General features: G+C 39.7%; 1 protein-coding gene across 1 annotated transcript in view; it reads left to right on the top strand.

Annotated features, from left to right (window-relative positions):
- Positions 1 to 15,035, top strand: part of KDM7A (lysine demethylase 7A) — a 61,053-nt gene extending 46,018 nt beyond the window's left edge. The window contains exons 12-20 of the mRNA XM_054564163.1: positions 4,322 to 4,531; positions 5,995 to 6,119; positions 6,332 to 6,486; positions 7,654 to 7,751; positions 8,440 to 8,585; positions 8,719 to 8,927; positions 10,255 to 10,340; positions 12,890 to 13,160; positions 13,752 to 15,035. Of these exons, the coding sequence (XP_054420138.1) occupies positions 4,322 to 4,531; positions 5,995 to 6,119; positions 6,332 to 6,486; positions 7,654 to 7,751; positions 8,440 to 8,585; positions 8,719 to 8,927; positions 10,255 to 10,340; positions 12,890 to 13,160; positions 13,752 to 13,846 (1,395 nt within the window). The 3' untranslated portion in view covers positions 13,847 to 15,035. The remainder of the gene's footprint in view (positions 1 to 4,321; positions 4,532 to 5,994; positions 6,120 to 6,331; positions 6,487 to 7,653; positions 7,752 to 8,439; positions 8,586 to 8,718; positions 8,928 to 10,254; positions 10,341 to 12,889; positions 13,161 to 13,751) is intronic.
- Positions 15,036 to 21,814: the final 6,779 nt, after the last annotated feature.

Here is a 21,814-nt window from a genome sequence, read left to right as displayed (position 1 = left end):
ACATGGGAGACAACCACACATTGATGTTTCTCTCCCTCACTTTCTTCTTCCCGTCTCCTCTCTCTAAAAATAAATACAATTAAAGTAAATTAAAATTAAAAAAAGAAAATATACAGATATTTCACTAAAAAAAATTAAAATGGCTAATCCAATAAAAATAGTCTCCATATGTGAAAAAGTATTGAACCACATTTTGCCAAATAATTTATGATTTCATATGATCATTTATAAAATTGACAAAAATAAAATTCTATATTCTATCCCGGATGGTAGGAATAGATTAGTTTATGCTTTCTAAATAGCATATACCTTGACCTAGCAGTTTTACTTTAATTAAATAAATAAGAGTATTCCAATTAATCTTGGTAGATTAAACATGCATACTTACCACTATGATTTCCTGGGACCAAAACAGTACAGTAAAAGAATAAAAAAGACATCTTTGAAGACAAAGAATATAATAGAGATGAAGATTCCAACTGGATTTTGGAAGCTGGAGAGAAGATGTACAAGTGGTAACTGATTTAGCAGACCAGAGAGCTAAAACCTGTGTGGGCAGTGGGAGAAGACCAGGAGCAGGTCTTAATTTGTACAGAATCTTCAAAAAAATCTACCAGAGTTTTTTGAAGGACCCTTTGAATATGAGAGTGGAGGATTGATTAAAGATCTATTTAAGAAATGATCTCCAGATCCCTGCCTTAACAGATGCAGAAACCTAGAGTTGAACTTGAGATTGTGGACTTTCGGCACACCGAGCCCAGTGAGGGAGATGGGAACCACATGGAAAAGGATTAAGTGATAGCGTGCCTCGTGAATGCCGCTGCTTCTCCTTGGCTTCTAAAACACTGGCCGTCTGGTGTGTATCTCACAGGCCAAGAAGCAGATGCACTGATACTGACAACTGTTGAACCCACTAGTTGACAAAGCCCCACTCACAGAGTTCCCAGTTAGCTTTTTGTCTTTCATGTACAGTGAAATGTACTGATCGTGAGAAACAATCTGCATGTTGACAAATGTGTATACCCGTATAACCAACATTCCAATTGGGATATAAATCATTTCTACTCCCCTAGAAAGTCCATCCTTGCCTCCTTCTAGTCAGTCTTTGACAGCCGTAGGCCACCACTGTCCTGACCTCTGTTGTTGTCTTCAGAGATTAGTTTTGCCTGTTCTTGAATTTCAGATAATGGTAATCATACAGTTCGTACTATTTGGGTGCCTGGCTTCTTCCACTCACATTATGCTTTTGAGAATTATCCATGTTGTTGTACGTGTCAGTTCTTTTTTATTGCTGAGTGGTATACCATGAAATGGACATGCAACACTTTGTCTTCCATTCTTTTGTTGATGGCTATTTGGGTTACATGAAGATTTGACCATTATGAATAAAACTGTTATGGACATGCTTATATGTCTTTTGTGTTAAATGTATGTTTTCATTTTTCTTGGATAAATACCTGGAAATAGAGTTCATGAGCTATAGGGTAAGTGAATTTTAACTTTGTGAGAATTTGCTGGTTTTCCAAAGCGGGTTATACCATTTTATAATTCCATCAGTAATGTGTAGGCATTCTAGTTATTTTGTATCCTCACCAATATGTGGTGTTTTCAGTCTTTTTAATTTTTGCTATTCTAGAGAGTATGAAATACTGTTGCATTGTGGTTTTAACTCGAATTTTCCTAAAGATTAATGATGAACAAATTTTCCTGTGCATTGCATTTGTGTCTTCTCTAAAGAGGTATTTGTTTGAAGTTTTTGGTCTGTTTAAAAAATTATGTTGCTTTATTGATTTGTAGGATTTCATTATACTGTATATTCTGAACACAAGTTCTTTGTCATAGAACAGAATTCTTTTAGTAGAATGGTTAGAAGATAAAGTTGGGAAAATCTCCTGTAAAGTTTTAAAAAAAAGACCTAAATAGGACAGAAAAATTAGGAGGTCGTTTTATACAGTCAACACCAAAATAATAGGAGCTCTAGAGGGAGAGAGAACAGAGAAAACGAGATTACCAGAGGAACAATCAAAGTTTCAGAATTCAAGGACACGTCTTCCCAGGTTGAGAGCCCTGCAAAGGCCCAGTAGAGTGGGTGAGAAAGACCTAAGCCAAGGCACGTCGCGGTCAAATTTTAGAATACATGTAACGAAGCACATCTGAAAAAGCATTAGGGAAAACAGTATGGGTCATACACAAAGAATTAGGAATCAGAATAGTATTAAATTTCTCAAGAATAACACTGAACCAGAAGACAATGGAGCAAAGTCCTTAACATCCTGGGGTTTGGGGATACCCACATGCACGTCTGTATTCAGCTAAGCTATAAATCAACTATGATGGTAAAATAAAGATGTCAAAGAGGTAAGGTCTCAAAAGAGGTACCTCCCTTGTTGCTCAGGAAGCTAAGAGCATGTGCTGTTTCAAAAAGGGGGAGTGAACCAAAAAAGAAGGAACTCTGGAATTCATTCTTTCAACAAATGCTGTGTACCTGCTCCGTGCTTTAAACCATCTAGGATGGGCATAGAGCTATGAACAAAGGAAAGGCCCTGCCCATGGAGCTTAGTAATAAGAGGCTAGCCATAAATATTTTAGTATATTGGGAACTGACAAGTGTGATAAAGAAAAATAGAGGAAGGAGAAAGGATAGGAAGTGACGGCCAGAGCTGGTGGTGGGGGTGCACTTCGATGTGGCGGAAGGGGAGCAGGCCAGGAAAGGTCTCAGGTGACATATGCAGGCTCAGAGAGCGGCCGGTCCACGGTGGGTCAGGAGAATGGAAGGCTCGTATTTGTTGTTTATCTGAAATCCAGACTTAACGGGATGTCTTATACTGTATCTGGCTATCCTATCCAGGAGAGAGGTCTCCAAAGAAAAATAAAAACTTGTGTTTGAATGTTTGCATTCTTCTAGTGGAGAATTTTGGGATTAATTGGGATAAGTACATAGAAAACAAGCTGATGGAAAGTGAGGCAGTTATAAATTCAGGAAAAAATCCAAGGATGTAAAGGGAAGGAAATATAATAATAATATGTTATATGGCACTGGGTTGTCAATAATTTTTACTGAGTCCAATTTAAATACTGAATATTGAAGGAAGGGGAAGTATGTGCACATTTAAGAGAGGTATGCCAGACTAAGACTTCATCTTGCATAGTAGGAATTCAGTAATATTGGTACAGGTAAAAAACCAAGAAGTACCAGTATAAACCTGTTATTTAGAAATTTGGAGGCAAATAACTGAAAGGAAAAAACCTAACAACAAAAACGAGTTGCAGGAGCTGGGCATAAACCCAAAAGAACTGAAAGCAGGGACTCAATCAGATCTCTGCATGTGCGTGTTCATAGCAGCATTATGCACAGCAGTCAGAAGGCAGAAGCAACCCAAGTATCTGTCACGGAAGAATGAATAATAAAATGCTGCATATACATGCAATGTATTATTGAGCCTTATAAAAGAAGGAAATTCTGACACATGCTACAACATGGATGTACCTTGAAGACATCATGTTCAATGAAGTAAGACAGTCACAAAGGGACAAACATTGTGTGATTCCACTCATGTGAGGTTCCTAAAGTAGTTGAATTCATAGAAACGGAAAACAGAATGAAGGCTGCCAGGGGCTGGGGGGAAATGGGGGATTATTGGCGAATGGGTACAGAGCTTAAGTGTGGGAAAATTTTAAAGTTCTGGAAATGCATGGTGGTGATGGTTGGACAACAGTGTGAAATGTACTTCATGCCACTGAGTTCTATACATAAATATGGTTAAGATGGTAAATTATGTATGCGTTACCACATATGGTATGTGGTACAAAATTATGTGTATGTTACTACAGTTTTTAAAAAAGTTGTAAGTGGTTGCCACTGGAGAATGGGAACTGGGATGGGGAAGAGATTGCTACTTTTCATAATATGCTTACAGAATTTTAATTTTTCAAAACTACATAGATGTATGACTTCACTTTAAAAAGCAATTATTGATTTATGCAATGATGTATGTGACAGAATGTACATCATAGGAAAGAATTGAAAGCAGCTGAAGTAACGACCAGTACCTTCTAGGTCAACAGATCATGCTATAGCTGTACGCTGGAGTACTACACAGCCTTTAAAATTATAATGGAAATCAAGGAAATATGTTTATAGTATAGTATTTTGTGGGGGAGAAAAGGAAATAAAGGTCTTGGTAAAACTGTTAATATTATGATTTGGTCTTTTTTATATAATTGAATGTTTTTTGTTTTCTAAAATATTTTTATGGCTGATTACCTAGTCAGGTGTGTATGTAGCCTTGTTCTAAAAATACTCTGAATCTAATTTTTAAAGGAGGAAAATGGCAAGCCAGTTAAATCTCAGGGAATTCCTACTGTGTGTCCAGTTTCACGATCCTCAAATGAAGCAACTTCCCCATACCACTCCCGACGGAAGATGAGGAAACTTCGAGATCATACTGTCCGAACTCCTTCTAACTTAGACATCCTAGAGCTCCATACAAGGGAGGTCCTCAGAAGATTAGAGATGTGTCCATGGGAAGAGGCAAGTATTATGTTCCATGATCACAGAGAGACTTGGTTGTTCCTTAAAGTTCTTTAAAAGGATACTGAAAAGAGAACAGCCTGACCATCCTTGTTACCTAATCTTCCCTTCGCATTGCAGGGTCAGCAGTGCTCACGTCTTTGACAGGGGCAGCACTTCAGCTTTCTGGGCTTCAGTGCGGAAGTAGGAAGAATAGATCTGGCTCATTTGCTGACACGCTGATTGAGTGTTTACCAAGGCCGTATGCTCTTAAGTGTGCTCTTACAGGCTCTGGGGAAGGTGCCAGAGAGAGCAGGGCTGAAGTCCCTGCCCTCCTGCAGCTTCCATCCTAGCTCAACTTGGAAGGATGAAAGACAGGGACATATGTTAAAGTAATATAATTTCTAGTAATAAGTGTAATGAAGGAAGCTAACACAGTAGAGCAATAGAATAAAGGGGCTTTGGGGTGGCTGGCTACTTTAGCCAAGGTGGTCGGAGAGCCTCTCGGGTGGTGGCATCTGAGCTGACACTTAAATAATGGGAAGAAGTCAGATGGATACACAGATGTGAGGAAAAGTATTGCCGGCAGAGGGAAGAGCAAGTGCAAAAAGCCTATCTTTGACCCAGCAGTATCAGCATGAATGACTGTTAGTATAAACCCGTTAAAGTTTGAGAAGTGCTGGCCTAATCGGCAAGGGGGGTGTGGGGACAGTAATACAATCAGTGCAGGGCCTTGTGAAACATGGTAATGAGTTTGCAATGAGACCAGTATCGTCCACAATGTTACATCTTAAGTAGAGGATAGGTATTAGTGTAAAACGAACAAAATAGAGGTATCTCTGAATTATAATATTTTTAAAGTTATATAGAAAAGTTTAACTCTTAAATATTTTAAATGATATACAATTGTATTTACACTGTTTTAAGAGTTTATTGTTTTTCTAAACCTCCTTAACCCATAGTCATCTGGGAGAAGATTTAGCACATTATGAAAGATTCTATTATTAAAGAAAAAATACCACAAAAAGGAAATATTCTTTATGTATTAAAAACCTGCCACTGTGTGCCTTTCTGTCACCTAGTGGCCTTGATTCTAGTGAGGGTAGTGTAGTGACCTGCCAGTGCCTGGTGGGAAGCCTAGGGATTATGTCAAAGGCAGGGTAACTGGGAAGGACCCAGTAGCTAACGCTTCTGCAGAAGTGGGAAGACGTGGGATGTCTTCGAATTGGCTTTATGCAAGTTTCATATCCTACTGTAAGAACACGGTTACTGTTAATGGCCCTGTAAAGAGATGAGCCCCATTCCTGCTGTGGTTTTAGAAACCGTGAGGTGTTAGCAGCTCACCGCTGCCTGCCCACAGCCAGAGAGGCTGCCCGGCCCAGTTTGGGGCGCAGGGCCAAGGGGGAGGTGGCGGTACACTGCATTCCTTTAGTCAAGCAGGTGTATTTGAGGACGGAGATTAATTTCTGTTTTTACATTTTAAGGACATCTTGAGCTCTAAACTGAATGGCAAATTCAACAAACATCTCCAGCCATCTTCTACGGTGCCGGAATGGAGAGCGAAAGATAACGATCTACGATTACTGCTGACGAATGGAAGAATAATCAAGTATGTAAACCAGATCAAAGTATCCAGTCGAGGAGCTTTCGGGGGTTCCCTCTCTTTGCTGAGTCCCCAGCCCGTATTGTGGCACAGCTGACTGAAACATGAGGAGAGCAGCTCGGTTCCCCACTCTCTCTGTAGATGAAGGGGGCAAGGGTACTGTCTGGCTGCTTGGTTGCACTATTTTCTGACTTGATTATTTTTCCCTCTGTATACAGAGATGAAAGACAACCCTTTGCAGATCAAAGTCTCTACACAGTAGATAGTGAAAATGAAGAGGATAAGAGAAGGACAAAAAAGGCAAAAATGAAGGTAGAAGAGAGTTCAGGAGTAGAGGCAGTGGAGAGTGAAGAATCTCAAAAACCACTTAACAGTACGTTTGTTTTCATGGTCATTGGAAAGGTCTGTTTACTGCTAATGTGATAACGTGTGAAGTAACTTGCTAATTTTCAAGTTCTTACATTTGTACTAGGATTGACAATGTTGTGTTTCTTGATATCCTCTGGAGGAGTCTGAGGTATTTCTGAGTAGTTTATCCTTTAGGGAGTATGGAGTGTGGATGCTCAGACAGCTGGAGAGCCCAGGGCAGGCTTTGTTAATGGTGAGGACATGTGCCAGGGCGTGGCATGCTTGTCTGGTCACAGTTTTTGCACAAGTCACATGAAAGTTCCTGCATTTTATGGGCCTCTACTCCAAATAATAAAACCGTTGCAAGTTTAATATGATTTCACAAATAATTTCAGCTAACATATATATGGTTTTCAGAACTAGGAGACCTATATAATTGGCTGACCTTGAAGCTATTAGTAATCCATGTATTGTTTTTCTTGATTACTTGTTAACAAGAGGGCTTCCATTTGGTTATTAATTGGTTATCATCAGGATGTCAAATAGTAATACCTCTTCCTCCTGGAGATCATCAATTTTAAGAAGCAGTTAAATATTAAATATTGTGGCATCTGACAAGTGAATGTTCCTGATAATTAACATTATTTAATCCACGTTGAATACCCTAATTCCTACAAATTTCAAGTAAGTGTGATATCTCTATAGTTGGTAACTCGGCATTTGTTCATGTGCTGGGTGAAGGTGGCCAGTTAGAGGCTGCTTTGTCATATTTCTCTGTGGAAGAGAAAGGCAGCGTAAGGCCCGGTGTATATGCTTATTAAATTCACTATATGAGTGCTTTTTAAGTTTAGGAGAGTTATCTTTTTGTTATCTTCTGGAAGAAATATTGCAAAAGGGAAATTGAAATGCTTCTTGTAGCTTATATTAGTGTTGAAGGCTTTTTTTCTAGAAAGAGATATTTTTAAAATTTCCAAATGAGGAATTTATAGTCATGTTCAGTAAATTCCAGAAGTGTTTTTAGAATACACTTCGATCTATATCTTGGTCACTTGAGGAGAAAGTCCTTGGGGGAAAGAAAGAATGAAGAAGGTGGAAGCGGAAGAGGATGGAGCAGGAGGGATGAAGACACCGTGAAGCTGGACAGGCTGTAGCTGTCACCCTGTTCATGGCCTTCTCTCCTTCCCCTTCTCAGGGTTTTTTGCAAGTGTGAAATCAGAACTCAGGAATCGATCATCGGAATATTCTGATATTTCTGATTCAGAGGACTCTGGACCCGATTGCACTGCACTGGTATGCACGGAAGCCTGGGGCCTGTGTGTGATACGATGCAAAAGTGAACCCCCGCTCTCCTCCCCCGTCTCTCTGACCTTTGTAGCACAGGGCCTTTCACTGTAGTGATAACCACACACATGCACGCACGCATGCACACACATACACACCATGTGATTATTGATTATTTACATTTGATAAATATAGCTTTGTCTTATATGTTTCTCATATTTCTCATAGGTTATATTTCATTTTACCTTAAAGAAAACCTGTACTGTGTGTTTTTTACTATAGAATAATGTTGCTGTAGTTACTAGAGCTTTTGACTTTTGCATATGAAATACAGAAATAATTCCATGATAATTAAGATTCTGACTTTCCTGTCCTGACCAAGTGGCTCATTTGGTTGCAGCATTGTCCCACACACCAAAAGGTTGTAAGTTTGATTCCCGGTCAGGGCAGATACCTAGGTTGCAGGTTTGATCCCTGGTTCAGGCGCATATGGGAGGCAGCTGATTGATGTTTCTGTCTCATTAATGTTTCTCTTTCTGTCTCATCTTCTTGCTCTAAAATCAATAAAACATATCTCTGGGTGAGGATTTAAAAAGAAGATTCTAACTCTCCCTGGAGAGATAAAGTATTTTTTGTTAGTTTGTACAGACTTGGTCAGATTTCTTATGTAGCTTTGTTTTCATTTAATTTATCTCAGAAAAATAATTTTACCACTGAAGAGTCTGAAAGTTCAGGTGATGAAAAGAAACAAAAAGTATCATCAAACTTTAAGGAGTCTAATGTGATGAGGAACTTCCTTCAAAAGAGCCAGAAGACATCTAGAAGTGAAATTCCAGTTAAAAGGTAGGTCTGCTGGTGGTAGTCGTCTCGTGACAGTGTGATATAAAGAATATGAAAACATGTTTTAACGTTTTAAATTTTACCAAATGTCATTAGACTACACAGGCTCTTGACTTTTTGGTTATCTGCTTTTTAGGGAATGTCCTACCTCGACGAGCACAGAGGAAGAAGCTATTCAGGGCATGCTGTCCATGGCAGGGTCGCACTATTCCACATGTTTACAAAGGCAGGCACAAAGCACAGGCAGTGACAGAGAAAGCCACTCTCTCCAGGATCCCAGCAGCTGCCACAGCAGTCACCACCAGGTTAGGCAGCTGTATCGCTGTGACAAACCCGGGGAATGTGGTAAGGAACATAAACTATCAGTCTCTTAAAAAGTAACTCATGACCCCCAATTTAGTAGCTCTATAATCCTAGTTGAGGTTTGAGATTATAAATAAGAACTGTTTATTTTACATCTTCAGTTGGAAACGGTGCTAAACATATTGCCCCCAAAATACGTAATATTGATAAATTATGTAAGATGCAACCATGAGAACTCAAAATGTAAATTAACGGGGATTGACGGTCATGTGCACCGGCATAATTTTATCATTGCTATTGAATGGTAGTATCATTTCCCTCTTATAAGTGGTTCAGAGTGGAGGGAATGTTTGGTGCTTTAAGTCGCCCGCTAAGATTGAACAGCCAAACTTCTTTCCTTCCATGGGAGGAAAAAGAATTTTGAGCTTTCCGATTGAGGACATTGTCTTTCTTGCTTGAAAAGGAAGCGTTAGGAAAGGGGAGGACTCGGTGGCAACATCAGTGATGCCACAGAGTGTGTTCCTCTCTGTGCCTTTAGGGGAGAGTTTTGTTTCCCTAAATGGCTGAGGAGGACTGTGCGTAGCTGGTGTTATGTTCATACCAATGCCTATTACAGCCATTGTGTTTGTTCTCACACAGTTAAGTGTCCACTATGTACCAGGAGGTTGACATCCATTCACTTAATCCTTGAAGCAACATTTTATTGTAGGTAATATAACTTTACAGATAAAGGAAGTAAAACTTAGTGAAATTAATTTAACTTCCCCATACTTTCGTAATCAGTATTCAGTGGTGTTGGAACTTGAACCCTGGACTCTCTACTTATTATGTAAGAGAAAACTGAGGTTTAGAGAGATTAAATAACTTGCATCAAGATGCACTGGTAAGGCGAGAACTCAAATTCAAATCTAGGCTTGTATGTCTTTCCACTGTGCCATTCATCTCCCTATAATCTGTTTGGTCCTTTGAAAAGAAAGCTTCTGTGAAAATACTGCAAAATTGAGACAAACATATGCCTTTATTCTAGATGGAAAAATGTATCATTTTTAGAGAGTGTGTATTGCATTTGGTTTTACATCTACAACAGATGGCTGTAGAATTTTACTCAAGATCTTCCAGCATCTGGCATAAAACCTGTCATATAAAGACAGCCTTTGAGAAAATTAACGTGTACGATAGGGAGCTGGTGACTGTTGTTTTTGAGAGGGAAAGAAATGTGGTGAACATACATGAATAAATATTTAAAGAACTAACATACTCGGTTTTTAATAAAATGCCAACAGTTAGCTTTCAGTTTTAAGCATTTGACTAACTTTGTTCTTTAAGATCAAGTTTGTGTGAAGATAATTTAATTAAAACTTCTCTTTAGGATACCATGTCAAGACTGAAGATCAGGATTTGAGGACTTCTTCCTGGATTAAACAATTTGATACATCTTCCAGATTTAATCTTCAGGTATATTCAAGGTTTGAAACACTAAAAGGAGATTTAGAATTGTCATTAATGCTGTTCTTGTTTTCCCTTTTTTTTTTTTTTTTTTTTTTACCTGTAACTAGTTATCAACTACTAGGTCTGGGAAGGTAAAAAATTACAATTATATGCACATTTGAACTACCCAATTCTAGATATTCTGCTATAATCACTAGTGCAAAGCGCGTGGATAGACCACGGTCTGGAAAAGAACAGTTTATTCAAGGAAGTAGTTAAAAAGCACTGGCTGCCAGCACCCTTAGATTAATGTCTGGTTAGAGTGAAGCATGAAAGGAAAAGTACCAGAGCATCTCTTTTTAATCTCTGACACTGTTGCTTGAACATTTTTAGATGCTTAATTTCTTTGAGCATTTGAGGAAAGTTATAGATTCTCTCTGGAAAAATGATCCTCATAAATACTGACTTGCTTACATTGTCTTATGATTTGTGCCCCACCCCACCCCAGACCAGTCATTGACTCCAAATGAGAGCCCTGCTCTACGGGAAGACACTTCGTGTCTTCGGATCCCAGCATATTAATGCTCATACCAAACAAAGTGAACCCAAACTAGCTTTTTAAAAAAAAACAAAACTGTTACCAATAGCGCCAAGCAAGGAAAGCAGTATGACCTTTTGCTGCAAACCTTGGAAAATGACAGCTAAAGAAAGAATCAAAATTCTCAAGTGGCAGAGTGGGGTCCCTAAATGTCCTAGAGTCCAGATATTCTCTGAGTAGTAGAATTATGACTTTTTATTTTCTTCATTTGGCTTATCTATTACTTTCTAAATACTCACCATTTGCTTTTAGAATAAGAAAAAGAGCCAAGTTAATTTTTAAGACAAAGTTTTGTCAGTATAAGTTCTTTTACTAGAAGAATATGCTCTGGAGTCAAAGGTCAAGCAAGAAATCGCTTAACTGTTACAATTCACTTATTCAATGTATGATTTTATAGTGCCTCACTGTAGCTGCGTGGAGTTTATCACCTCGCTGTAGGATTCAGTGTTAAAAATAAGCTATTATTTAACTCTGTTTTTATAGTTGTCTTTGAAAATAAAGTAGAAGATACACATAGGTAAGTTGCTCCTTCAGTCCTCTGTCAGGGCGTGCATGGGAGTCAGGCGATCGGATCAGTGTCCTTTCCAGCTCCCCCTTCGCCCCCGTCTCTCAAATCAGTAAACATCCTCAGGTGAGGATTAAAAAAAAGAAAACAGGATAGATGATTAGCGTAATCACCTTAGAGACAATTAAATGTATTTTGCTTATAATCGAGAGATATCGTAGAGGCATGTCAAATCATAGCAGTTGTTTCTTCATGCTTAAGCATATTTCTAAGACTGATTTAAAGCAAGTCTGTGCTTAATGCTGTTTTTAAAACTTATTTGGCCACTGCAGAATCAGAGATACACAGAAAGTAAACTTAAAAAAAGAATCACAGATATATTTTATATCACACATATAATTAAAACTAGTTTTGTGAAACTTCACACCTGTGGTATGCTCTTCCTTTTCAAGTGTGTCTTTTCCTTTCTCTGATTAACTCTGGTCATGACCTTCTCTGTTGAGCTGTAGACCCACCAAGCAGTAGCACTGTTTTTTCCTAACAGTTCACTCAATAATCTGAAGAGACTGAAGAAAAAATTGTTACAGAAAACCAGACTTGGGGCTCATCATCTAGGGGACTTTTGTTTGCTTGTTTTTTAGCAAACAACTTAATTACAGTAGAGATGACCCTTATATAAATTAAGCTCTAAAAAAGATAGTATGTGCCCTAGCCAGGTGGTTCGGTTGGTTGGAGTGTCATCCCATACACCAAAAGATGTGGGTTTGATCCCCAGTTAGGGCACACATATTTAGGTTTTGAGTTCGATCCCTGGTCAGGGTGCATACGGGAGGTAGCGCATTGATATTTCTCTCTCACATTGGTGTTTCTCGCTCCCCGCCCCCCGCCCCCCGTCTCCCTCTCCCTCCCCCTCTCCCTCCCCTCTGCCCTCCCCCTCCCTCCCCCGCCTCCTTCCTCTCCAGAATCAATGAAAGCATGTCCTTGGGTGAGGATTAAAAAAATGAATTAAAAAATTAAAAAGATGGTGTGTTACATCGTAAGAGAGATGTGGGAACTGTGAAATGCTGAGGGAGCAGTAGGTCCACACCTCCAGTCTTGGCTTCCTTCCACAGCACATGCTCACTGAGTTTAGGATGGCTTGTTGAAATTGTGTTGATGTTCTCTCTCTCTTCCCTGCCTTCTTCCTCTCTCTCTCCTCTCCCTTAGTCCCCTTGCCCCCATTCATATATAACGCTTGCTTCCTGACTTAAGTTATGATGCAACTTCAAGACTTGAATCCTTCAGAACTATTAGGTTTTGGAACGAGATGACCATCATGAAGCGTAGTCTTCTTTGGCTACGATGTGTTAAAAAAACCAAAGTTCAGTAGTCTATTTCTTTTCTCTCTTGGCTTGCTAAAGCATAGAGAGGTTTAATACTTCACTTATCTTAAAGGAACCCTAATAATTCAGCCTTATTTTCATTCCTCTTTAGGATCCAAATAAAAGCCAGAAATGCATCAAAAAGGAAGGTTCGTCGGAAATCAGTCAGAAGGTACAAAGCAGGAATTCTGTGGACAGCAGTGGCTCGAGCCCTCAGAATGGAAAGTACACGCAGAATTCAAGCTTGGTTTCGGCGGCGTGTCAGATGGGTAATGGCAGCGTAAGCCCGGAAAGGCCAGTTGGTGAAACCTTTTCAGTGCCCCTTCACCCCACCAAGAGACCTGCATCAAACCCACCGCCCATCAGCAACCAGGCAACGAAAGGTAACTTTTACACATGTGTAGGTTAAGTATGATTCTGACTGCGTGTGATGGTGATCGTGGCGGTTCAGACGGAGGCAGTGCCTGCACTCAGGTTGCTCACGGCCTGATGCACGGCGGGCACCGCAATGACGACAGCGTGTCCAGGTTTCTGTGAGGACGCCAGGCTGCTGAGTCACCTGAGGGTCAGGGATGCCTTTCGGGAGGAGGAGCTAGATCCTGAGAAAGACAGTAAAGGGTTAGCCATGAGAGCTGAGGGAGGTGACATGACAGCGGTGAAGGAAAGGAAATAGTAAGACCCACGGACAAAGGGGAGAAGCAGCCCTTCAGGCTGCTTCACGCTGCTGAGGCGCGGTGTGCTGCGCAACAGGGGAGAGCTTGTGCTGGAGGGGCAGTCCGGTGAAGGAGGCTGGCCCTCGTCCCTCCTGTGAAGAGACGGCAGGGTTGACACAGTGGCATTCCAGGAGTGTGACTTGACCTGTTCAGAACCCCTGAAAGACCTGCTTGCCACATAGCTTTCCCTTTGAGTCTTCCAGGTCCTGGGGGCCAAGTATAATTTTCATCATTATTTACACCGTTGTTGGTGTTTTATAGGTAAACGTCCCAAAAAAGGAATGGCGACAGCCAAACAACGTCTTGGGAAGATCCTTAAGTTGAACAGAAATGGCCATGCACGTTTTTTCGTGTGACGGAGCTGCTGTGGGGGCCACTCTTCCTTTCGGAGGCCAGTCTCGGGGGCGCGGGAGCCTGGAGCTTCCGCCGTGCATGTCCGGTAGAGAACACTGCCTGAAGGACAGGATGGACCTGATGCTGCATTTTCACTGTGCCACACCCACTCAGCAATAACCATTTTGGACCTGGTGGGGGAGAGGAAGAAGGAGGGTAGAACCTTAAAAGGAGACCTTGAACTGAAAAGGGTCTCTTGTCAGGGCTTGAATTTCATTTTGTTGTTGGTAGTGTCTTGATTTATTTTCAGTGGTAGGGTAAAGAATTATCAATAATTTATTTAACAGATTTTTTTTTTAAAGTTAACAGCTTTTAAATTCTTTCTTTTTTAAAGCTATTTATTTGGAAGATTTCTGGAGAAATATCTCACTAATTTAGATTTAAGAATGTGAAGGTTTTTAAATTATTTTTGATAGTATGTGTGTTACATGTGGGGAAGAGCCACGGTAACAGTAACTAGTCTAGACTCTTAAATTTGATATTCAGGTTAAAGTCTTAAACAGGGATTTGATGCATTAATTATTTTAAATTAAGATGTATATGAAAATCATTTTATTTTATATATTTCATGTTTTTTATAAGCTATTAGCTTCGCTTTTGCTAACATCCAAGGTGCATACTGTTACCCAGGTTGACGACCTTACATATCCCACCTTCCCCTCTGCACTCCGGACATTTGCGATGACACAACAAGACTCTTCTCTTTGCAGGGAGACACTTTCATAGCCAATGTGTAAGGACTACGGGAAAGACCCCACATTTCTCATTTCGTTGGACATTGCAGTTCTTTTCTAAGTAGAAAAAAGGCTTCTTGCATTTTAATTTTTGCTGATGATCTGGGTCCCAAAGAGAACAGCTTTAATATCTTTCTCCTGTTTGTGGGAAAAGTGTTATAAGTTTGGTTAAATTGTCATATTTCTAGTTTTTCAAATGCATTTATAATACAGAGGGCCTTCTTCATACTGCTGGCGTTGGAGGGCAGGACCAACGCCTGCCACAGAGGTTATATTTTATGACGCTTGTATTCTGTGTACCTGATTTGTTGGGAAATAAGATTTGACTTAGTCTATTCAACTCTGCATAATAAGCCGTAATATAATAGGACTATACTATATTAATTGTGTAGAAGCAAGCAGTTGGAGTAGATCTTTGGTGGGGGGGGTGTGTGTGTGTGTGTGTGTGTGTGTGTGTGTGTGTGTGTAGTTTATTTCTTAACCTTCTAAAGAATTATTTAGACATGGATTTGGAGTAAAATGGGTGCTTCTTGCAGTTTCTTCCATCTACCCTAACTTAGCCAGTGCTAAGTTCAGTGTCTGGTTGAGCTTTAAAGTAATCATGTATCTCCTTTATGCACAATTTTTACTAAATACCAGTTAGTAATAACAGTGAATATTTTTCTTTTTTCCCCCACATGGCTTAAAAATAAGTGATGTGGGGGGACAAGGGGGAAGGTGGAGATATTGCCAATTCTGACAATAGAGCACTGTACAAGTTCCTACAAAGAAGATATAAGCAAGTAAGATCAAATTTATTTTTATGGAGAAGAAATATGGCCATATTATGGATATCCTTTTTTTACTCAGCAAATAGCAGGACTTTCTCTTCTATGTTAAATATCATGTGTGGCATTAAGGAAAAAAAAAACCCCATAGCATCATCTTTCATGATTGCATTCAAATGTGTATTTTCAAAGCGATATTTCTTATTCTGTCTTCATTCCAACATTTCATGGGATAAATATGAAATAGCCTTTTTGGTCCAAGTGTCTGGATCAAAGTCTGGGTCTTATTCTGGGTGTCAGGAAGAATTTTTACGGAAATACTAAATGTCTGTAAGTGGCCTACTTCAATTCTGTGCACTATGCCAAAACTAGTTAAAAGATGGGCACAGTCTGTCATTTGGTGATTGGATCTCAAAATGGCAAAAATTTGGGTTTGACTGTTTCTCCCACCTTCCCCACACAATATGTTTCTGTGATGTTTTGGTTTTCTGTAGACACCACTTGTATGTTTATAGAACATGTTTTTATTTTGGTTTAGGAAATAAGAGCTATAATTTATTTTTCAGTTACATCATAATCTGGGTCCATTTTTTATTATCTTTACATTTTTCACAGCTCTGAGAGTTTTTAATTACCCACCTTTTTTCTTTATAAAAATTAAAATACAACAACTTATTTTTATGAGTTAAAATTGTGGCCAGTATCCACCTGGTGCATTTAGGCCAGTAAATACTAAGTTTAAGTCAACAGTATGTGGAACTTGTGAGGGGACTGTGGATTCATTTTTGGCAATTTTAGCTCATTAACTGGCTAAGTTTTTTAAAAAAGCTTTAAAAAAGCTTTTAGTAAGGTAATAAATATAACCACTAAAACAGAATACATGTATCTTTTTCTGAATTGGTAAGAACCCAGTCCCCACTGTCAGCCCTACACACTATCTCACCCAGCATTAACTCAGACCTACTTCTTCCTGCATCACTGATTTCCATAGCAGTTGGGGGCTGGGGCAGCCTTCACCAAGATCCAGTCACTTTCCTAGTCTTACAAAGTTACTGGCTCTGGAGCTTCCCTTCATCTCCTGGGAATGACTAAACCTTGAGATCAGTGCCGCCAGGATCTGGACTTGACAAGCTTTTGTCTTTCCCTCAGCCTCATTTATGAACAATACTGCTGCGCAGATACTGCAGCTTAGGAAGGCAGCAGTGGTGGCGTTTAGCTAGTTCTAAGCAAATACAAGTAAGTAAAACAATTATGATTTAATGTATGCAATTTTAATTGTAATAGTAGATAATTTTCTTGTATTGATTCAAACAAGTAACTTCTGCTAACCTACTATCCACTGTACTGTAATTCATAATGTCACATAATATAATGCTCCAGTATTGATTAATGATGTAAACAGTACAAAGCTGGCATTTATAATAGTCTAGTATCCTAGAAATACAATGAACTTTATAGGCATCAGTTAATTTTTAAAGCATACAAAACTGAAAATTCTGACTGAAATCATCTTATAAACTCAGAAAACAAGCAAGCCCATCTTTATTACTACTTAAATACTTAGCTTGAATACTGTTGTTGTTTTTTAATAATTCTAATTATTACCTTTTTAATGAACTCTACTGTATTTATTCTTATGAGATCAGCAGGTATTTATCAAACACCTACTCTGTGCCCAGCACTACTTAGTACCATGGGGAAATGTCAAGTTGAAGTGTGGTCTCTGTCCTTGAAGGTATCTTCTCCAGGAAATAAGCAGTGTTATTTTAACTTCTAAGTAAACTTAAGCAAAAGAGGGCCCATTCATTTTTAGAAAGCATAATAACTTCATTAATTTCAACTGAGATATACTATGTGATATAGAAGTGGAAATAAACATTTTTTAATTTCTAAAATTTAAAAACTTTTCAAAGGTTAATAATTTAATGTTGGCAGTAGAGGGTCATGGTTTAGCCTAGAAGGGAACAGAAGACCTGGATTTTTGTCCAAGTTCTGCCATTTTTACATCAGCTGTGTGACCTTGAATAAGTCACTCATTCTTTCTGGGTCCTAGTTTTCTCATTTGTTATTTTGGATAAAAATACAGTTAAGAAAAAGAAAAGCATTTTCTTAATCTATTAACACTTCCTACTTAAACAGTTAATTTATCATTATTTAAGTTACAACTGATAATTAACAAATGCACATTTATATGCGTTTTTAAATTAAAACTTACTACTCATAAAATTTGTTTTATATCAAATATATGCCCAGAGCATGCTACTAAAAAGATCTGAAGAATCTCTAACAAGGTGCTGAATTAATATCAAAATTAGTGCTTGAAGTGAAAGAAGGGTGAAATAGTTTATAGATAAGAGTGATCATGTTTATCTTCCAGTGATCACTAAGATGACTTAAGATAATTGAAAGATAGTTTTAGGTTTTTCTCAACGAGGAATTAGGATGGTACTGCTCCACAGAACCTGCTTACTCTTCAGGCACTAGATAAAGGTCAAATAGGTCGTGGAATTGAAATGATTTAGCAGCAATCCATGGATCCAGAGTAAAATAAGGCGGTTCCAGAGATGGGGCTCAAAAAAAGACAGCGCAGGGTGGCTGACCGCTGCAACTTGCTGGGCAGAGAGAGAAACCACTGTTGTAGTGCAGGAAAGGGGACGTGATAGGACATCCTCACAAGGAAAGATTCTGCTTTTTGAAGAGATGCTTTCAGTAGTGACAAGACGACTCCCCAAAGAGTTCATGAACAACCGCACAGCCCAGGCACCAATGCCAGAAGAAACCACCACAGTGTATTGCGTTTCACCATTGCACGTTGAGGTGAAAGCTTAATGGTGTCAATCTGAAAATGTTTCAAAAATTCATTTCTCTCATTAAGTTTTAAGGTAATTGCTCCCTCCAGAAAGAGAAGCTAAAGATCATCGCTAGTCATTTTCAGATGTTCTAGACCTTCATCTAAAGCAATCTGGAGAAGGTTGAGCAGCAGATCATTAGGAAAAATGTGTTGCAGGTAAATGAAGGAGACAAATAAAACCCCGATGGGGCAGTGATTTGCCTGGGGTCGCAGTGGATCCTAGACCTCTGAGACTGTGCTTCCTACCACAGCCCCTGCTCTGTGATGCTGTGCAGCCCCCACCTGCCCTGTGGTGGATGATGTTGATGTGCTTACTAGAAGCCAGGTGGAAAGAAGTAATACACTCACTACATTGCTGTTGGACTAAAGTACTTTTAATACTGCAGCCTTACTAAAAACCCTGCCATTGTTTTACTTTGTTCCTCAGTCAGCAAACACCATGCCATAAAACTCAAATATTTTATATCCCTTACATAAGCAGATTTTTAAAAATTAAAGTCATTAAGAAGCAAATGCCTATTTCCAAAGCAATTAGCTTATCGTGTTTGACTGTGGTTTTACTCTTTAATACTATTTTTTTCCTCTTTAATGGACAGGGGAAATAACACTCCTTGACCCGTGCAGAGTCTCCCTCTCACCCTTGGTGCCCTCGCCAGTGTCCTAAAACTTTGTCTTAACAAGTGCAAAGTCACATTTTTTGTTAAACCCCTTTTGAAACTGTATTCAGTGATTCTTCCAACAAGTCGATCTGCTCTGCACTATTTCACTAATAAACCCTGGCTACCACGTAGCCCTTGACCTCCAAGTAGCTTACCTATGCAAGACCTGTGACATTCTGAATTCACTTTTCCTTATTTCAGAAAGCAGTCCTAAGTGGAACTTAATCATAAAGATAAACCTTGCCTACACCCAGTTTTATTTTGGCCATTTCCTTTTCAAAATGTCAGCTATTTATTTTTCCTTAATATTTTTCACCAAAACAATGATCGTAAGTGCTGGATATATAATATTTTGCAGGAATAAAATAACCCAGACATACTCATATTTCTGTGGTAGATTTTGGTTGGTAACAGTTACCAACATTAAATGGAATATATGAGGAGTTAATACTTTGCCTAGAATCATTTCTTCCCTGGAAGATTCAGAAGTAACTTTGTTTTTTTTGTGTGTGTGTTCTTTTTTGTTTTTTGTTTTACAAAGCATACATACAACTTCCACATTATAGTCAGGGACCTGAGGGGTCACTTGCTAAGTGAACCCCAAGGTTATTTTATCTTGCAAAAGAAACCTAAACCAAACTAAGGGCCTTACATTTATGGTTAGACTGAATCAAAAGCTATAACCTCAATTTTTCCAAAACAGCTTCTGACTGCAAACGCAAGTCATGCAGTTGTTAGGTAAGAAATAGCACTGATCAGGAAATGCACGTGCAACTTCGCAGACTGTATTTCCTTCCCAAAAGACTTTTCTACTTTTAATATAAATTAAGCCATAACAGTTTCATGCTGTGGGAAGAGGGTGAAAGGTTCATTTGAAGAGATTATATAATAGGAATTTTCACATTTACTGTGAAATGTCTAACTTTGCCAGTGCTTCAGCAGGTTTCTTTGGGAGGGATGGGGATAGAGGGAGGTGAGAGGGAGGGGTAGTATTGGTTTTAGGGGTTTCAAATCTGTGAAATTTGAAAAGGGGACAGTTGTTCGCTATGGTATTTATTAGTTTTGTAGTAATGTTTTGCTAGCCTGACTGACTTTCCTTAACTGATTTCTATGCCCATGGTCCAAGGTGACTGTTACCCTCTCTTGTTTGGGGTGTCTGCAGAGTAGTGTCTTGTCTGTTTGTATAGGCGGTCCGTGTGTGTGCACGCGTGTGTCCTTTGAATACAGAAGCACGCTGTGCAACTACAGAGTGGGGTGTGGCTGGGAAGTGGGATGCTGAAGCTTTAAGAGCATTTTTTTTTCGATTCATAACAGTATTTCCCATCTTTTGCCTGCAGGCAGGGAAAGTGTACAGTATTTATTTTGCTTCCGTTTTAAATTTGTAAGTCTTTAAATAAATAGCTCACATTGGTTATTAGAGGGGAGGACAAGTGACTTGTTTAAAGTTGTATTTGGTATTCTTACTTTCCAATTTCTGTATTTTAAAATATTGAAATTAAAATTGTATTACTTCTGTTTTGATTTTTTTAGCGCTCGGTGTATTTTTGGCTCATTTTGTTTGAAAGTATAAATGTTGAAAATTGTATAAAATGTGTCTTTGAAAGAAAAAAATTTGAATTCTATATCCAGCTCTGACTTTCTGTTCCCTTTTTCTGCTTATTGAACATGGGAGAATTATTGGACTGTGTAAAAAGCTTTATCAAACTTAGACTCCTTTCTATTTCTGAAGATTTAAATGTGAAACGTAACATGTCATGTTATTTATTAGATGTATTGCTGGGGAAGCAGTTGGTGAAAGAGGAAAGAAGACAAAAGAGTCATTGGCAAGATGACGCTATGTCGTGGCCATGGAAGCGGGTGCTGCTGGTGGACACGCAAGAGCATTTGTTGTCCCCAACCTGGGCTCCCCACAGATCCTGAGCACCTGAGTCCGCCAGGCGTTGCTCCTGCACCGGAGCTGTAGGAGTGAACAAGACAAAGCCCCGGGCCCGCAGGAGAGTGTGGTGGCTGTGCAGGGCCTGAGAGAATGAGGCGTGCGGTGACCTGGCTGCCTAGGGATGGTGGGAGTAGAAGTGGCAGCTCAGTGAGACGAGTTCGTCTTGGCCATAGTGCTTTCGTGGGCTCTCAGAGCCGGGTCTGGGATAAGCTGGGCGTGGTGAGGTCTTGCCTGGGGCCCGCGAGAGGGGAGCCCGGGACCAAGGAGGCAGGAGCTCTGGAGGCAACACATCAGGGCCGCAGAGGAGCCTGGGAAGGGGCAGGAAATGGGTGGAGGGTCTGCTCTGGACGAGAAGCCCCAATGCAGATTCCTGGAAACGAAGGCAACAGCGGGACCAACTGCCTCTGTCCTTCCTGTACTAATACCTGCAGGAGTAGGTGGTCCAGAGTGCGCCCACTGAGCGCACCTCAACAGCTGTTACAAGAGTGGTACCCTAAGCGCGTTCACACCCCTTTCTTCCTGGCCTGCGTTATCCCAGCTGATTGAAAACTAAACCCAAACATATCTGTTCTGTAAAAATCCACATGCCACCTGTGACGCTGTGGGATGTTTACCCTTCATCAAGCTCATCTGTTAGGAATTAGTTATCAGGAACTACACTCCCTAGACCTTTAGCCTTACCTTTGTGTTTTCCACCTGGCAGTGAGACTGTGAGGTCATCACTGTGGAACATGGGTTGTTAGAGGTGGAAGAATTGGTGCTCTGTTGCAGACACTCTTTTGAATAGAAACCCTCATTATCTTAATTTTTCCATTTGGGTACTTACTGCTGACATGGCATATTTTCATTTCTTCCTCACAACTCGACAAGGTAGGTACTGTAACTCCCCAGCCTGCGGGTGAAACGGAGGCTGGAGATGATAAATAAAATGTCCAGGTTCACACGTGTTAGCAAATAAGTAGAACTAAGATTTTAATCAAAAGG

The sequence above is a fragment of the Pteronotus mesoamericanus genome, unplaced genomic scaffold (genome assembly GCF_021234165.1).
Source record: "Pteronotus mesoamericanus isolate MK-2021 breed Mesoamerican mustached bat unplaced genomic scaffold, CSHL_Meso_final scaffold_85, whole genome shotgun sequence".
Lineage (NCBI taxonomy): Eukaryota > Metazoa > Chordata > Mammalia > Chiroptera > Mormoopidae > Pteronotus > Pteronotus mesoamericanus.
Note: the sequence above shows the minus strand (reverse complement) of the source record. Positions and strands in the feature narration are given on the sequence as shown.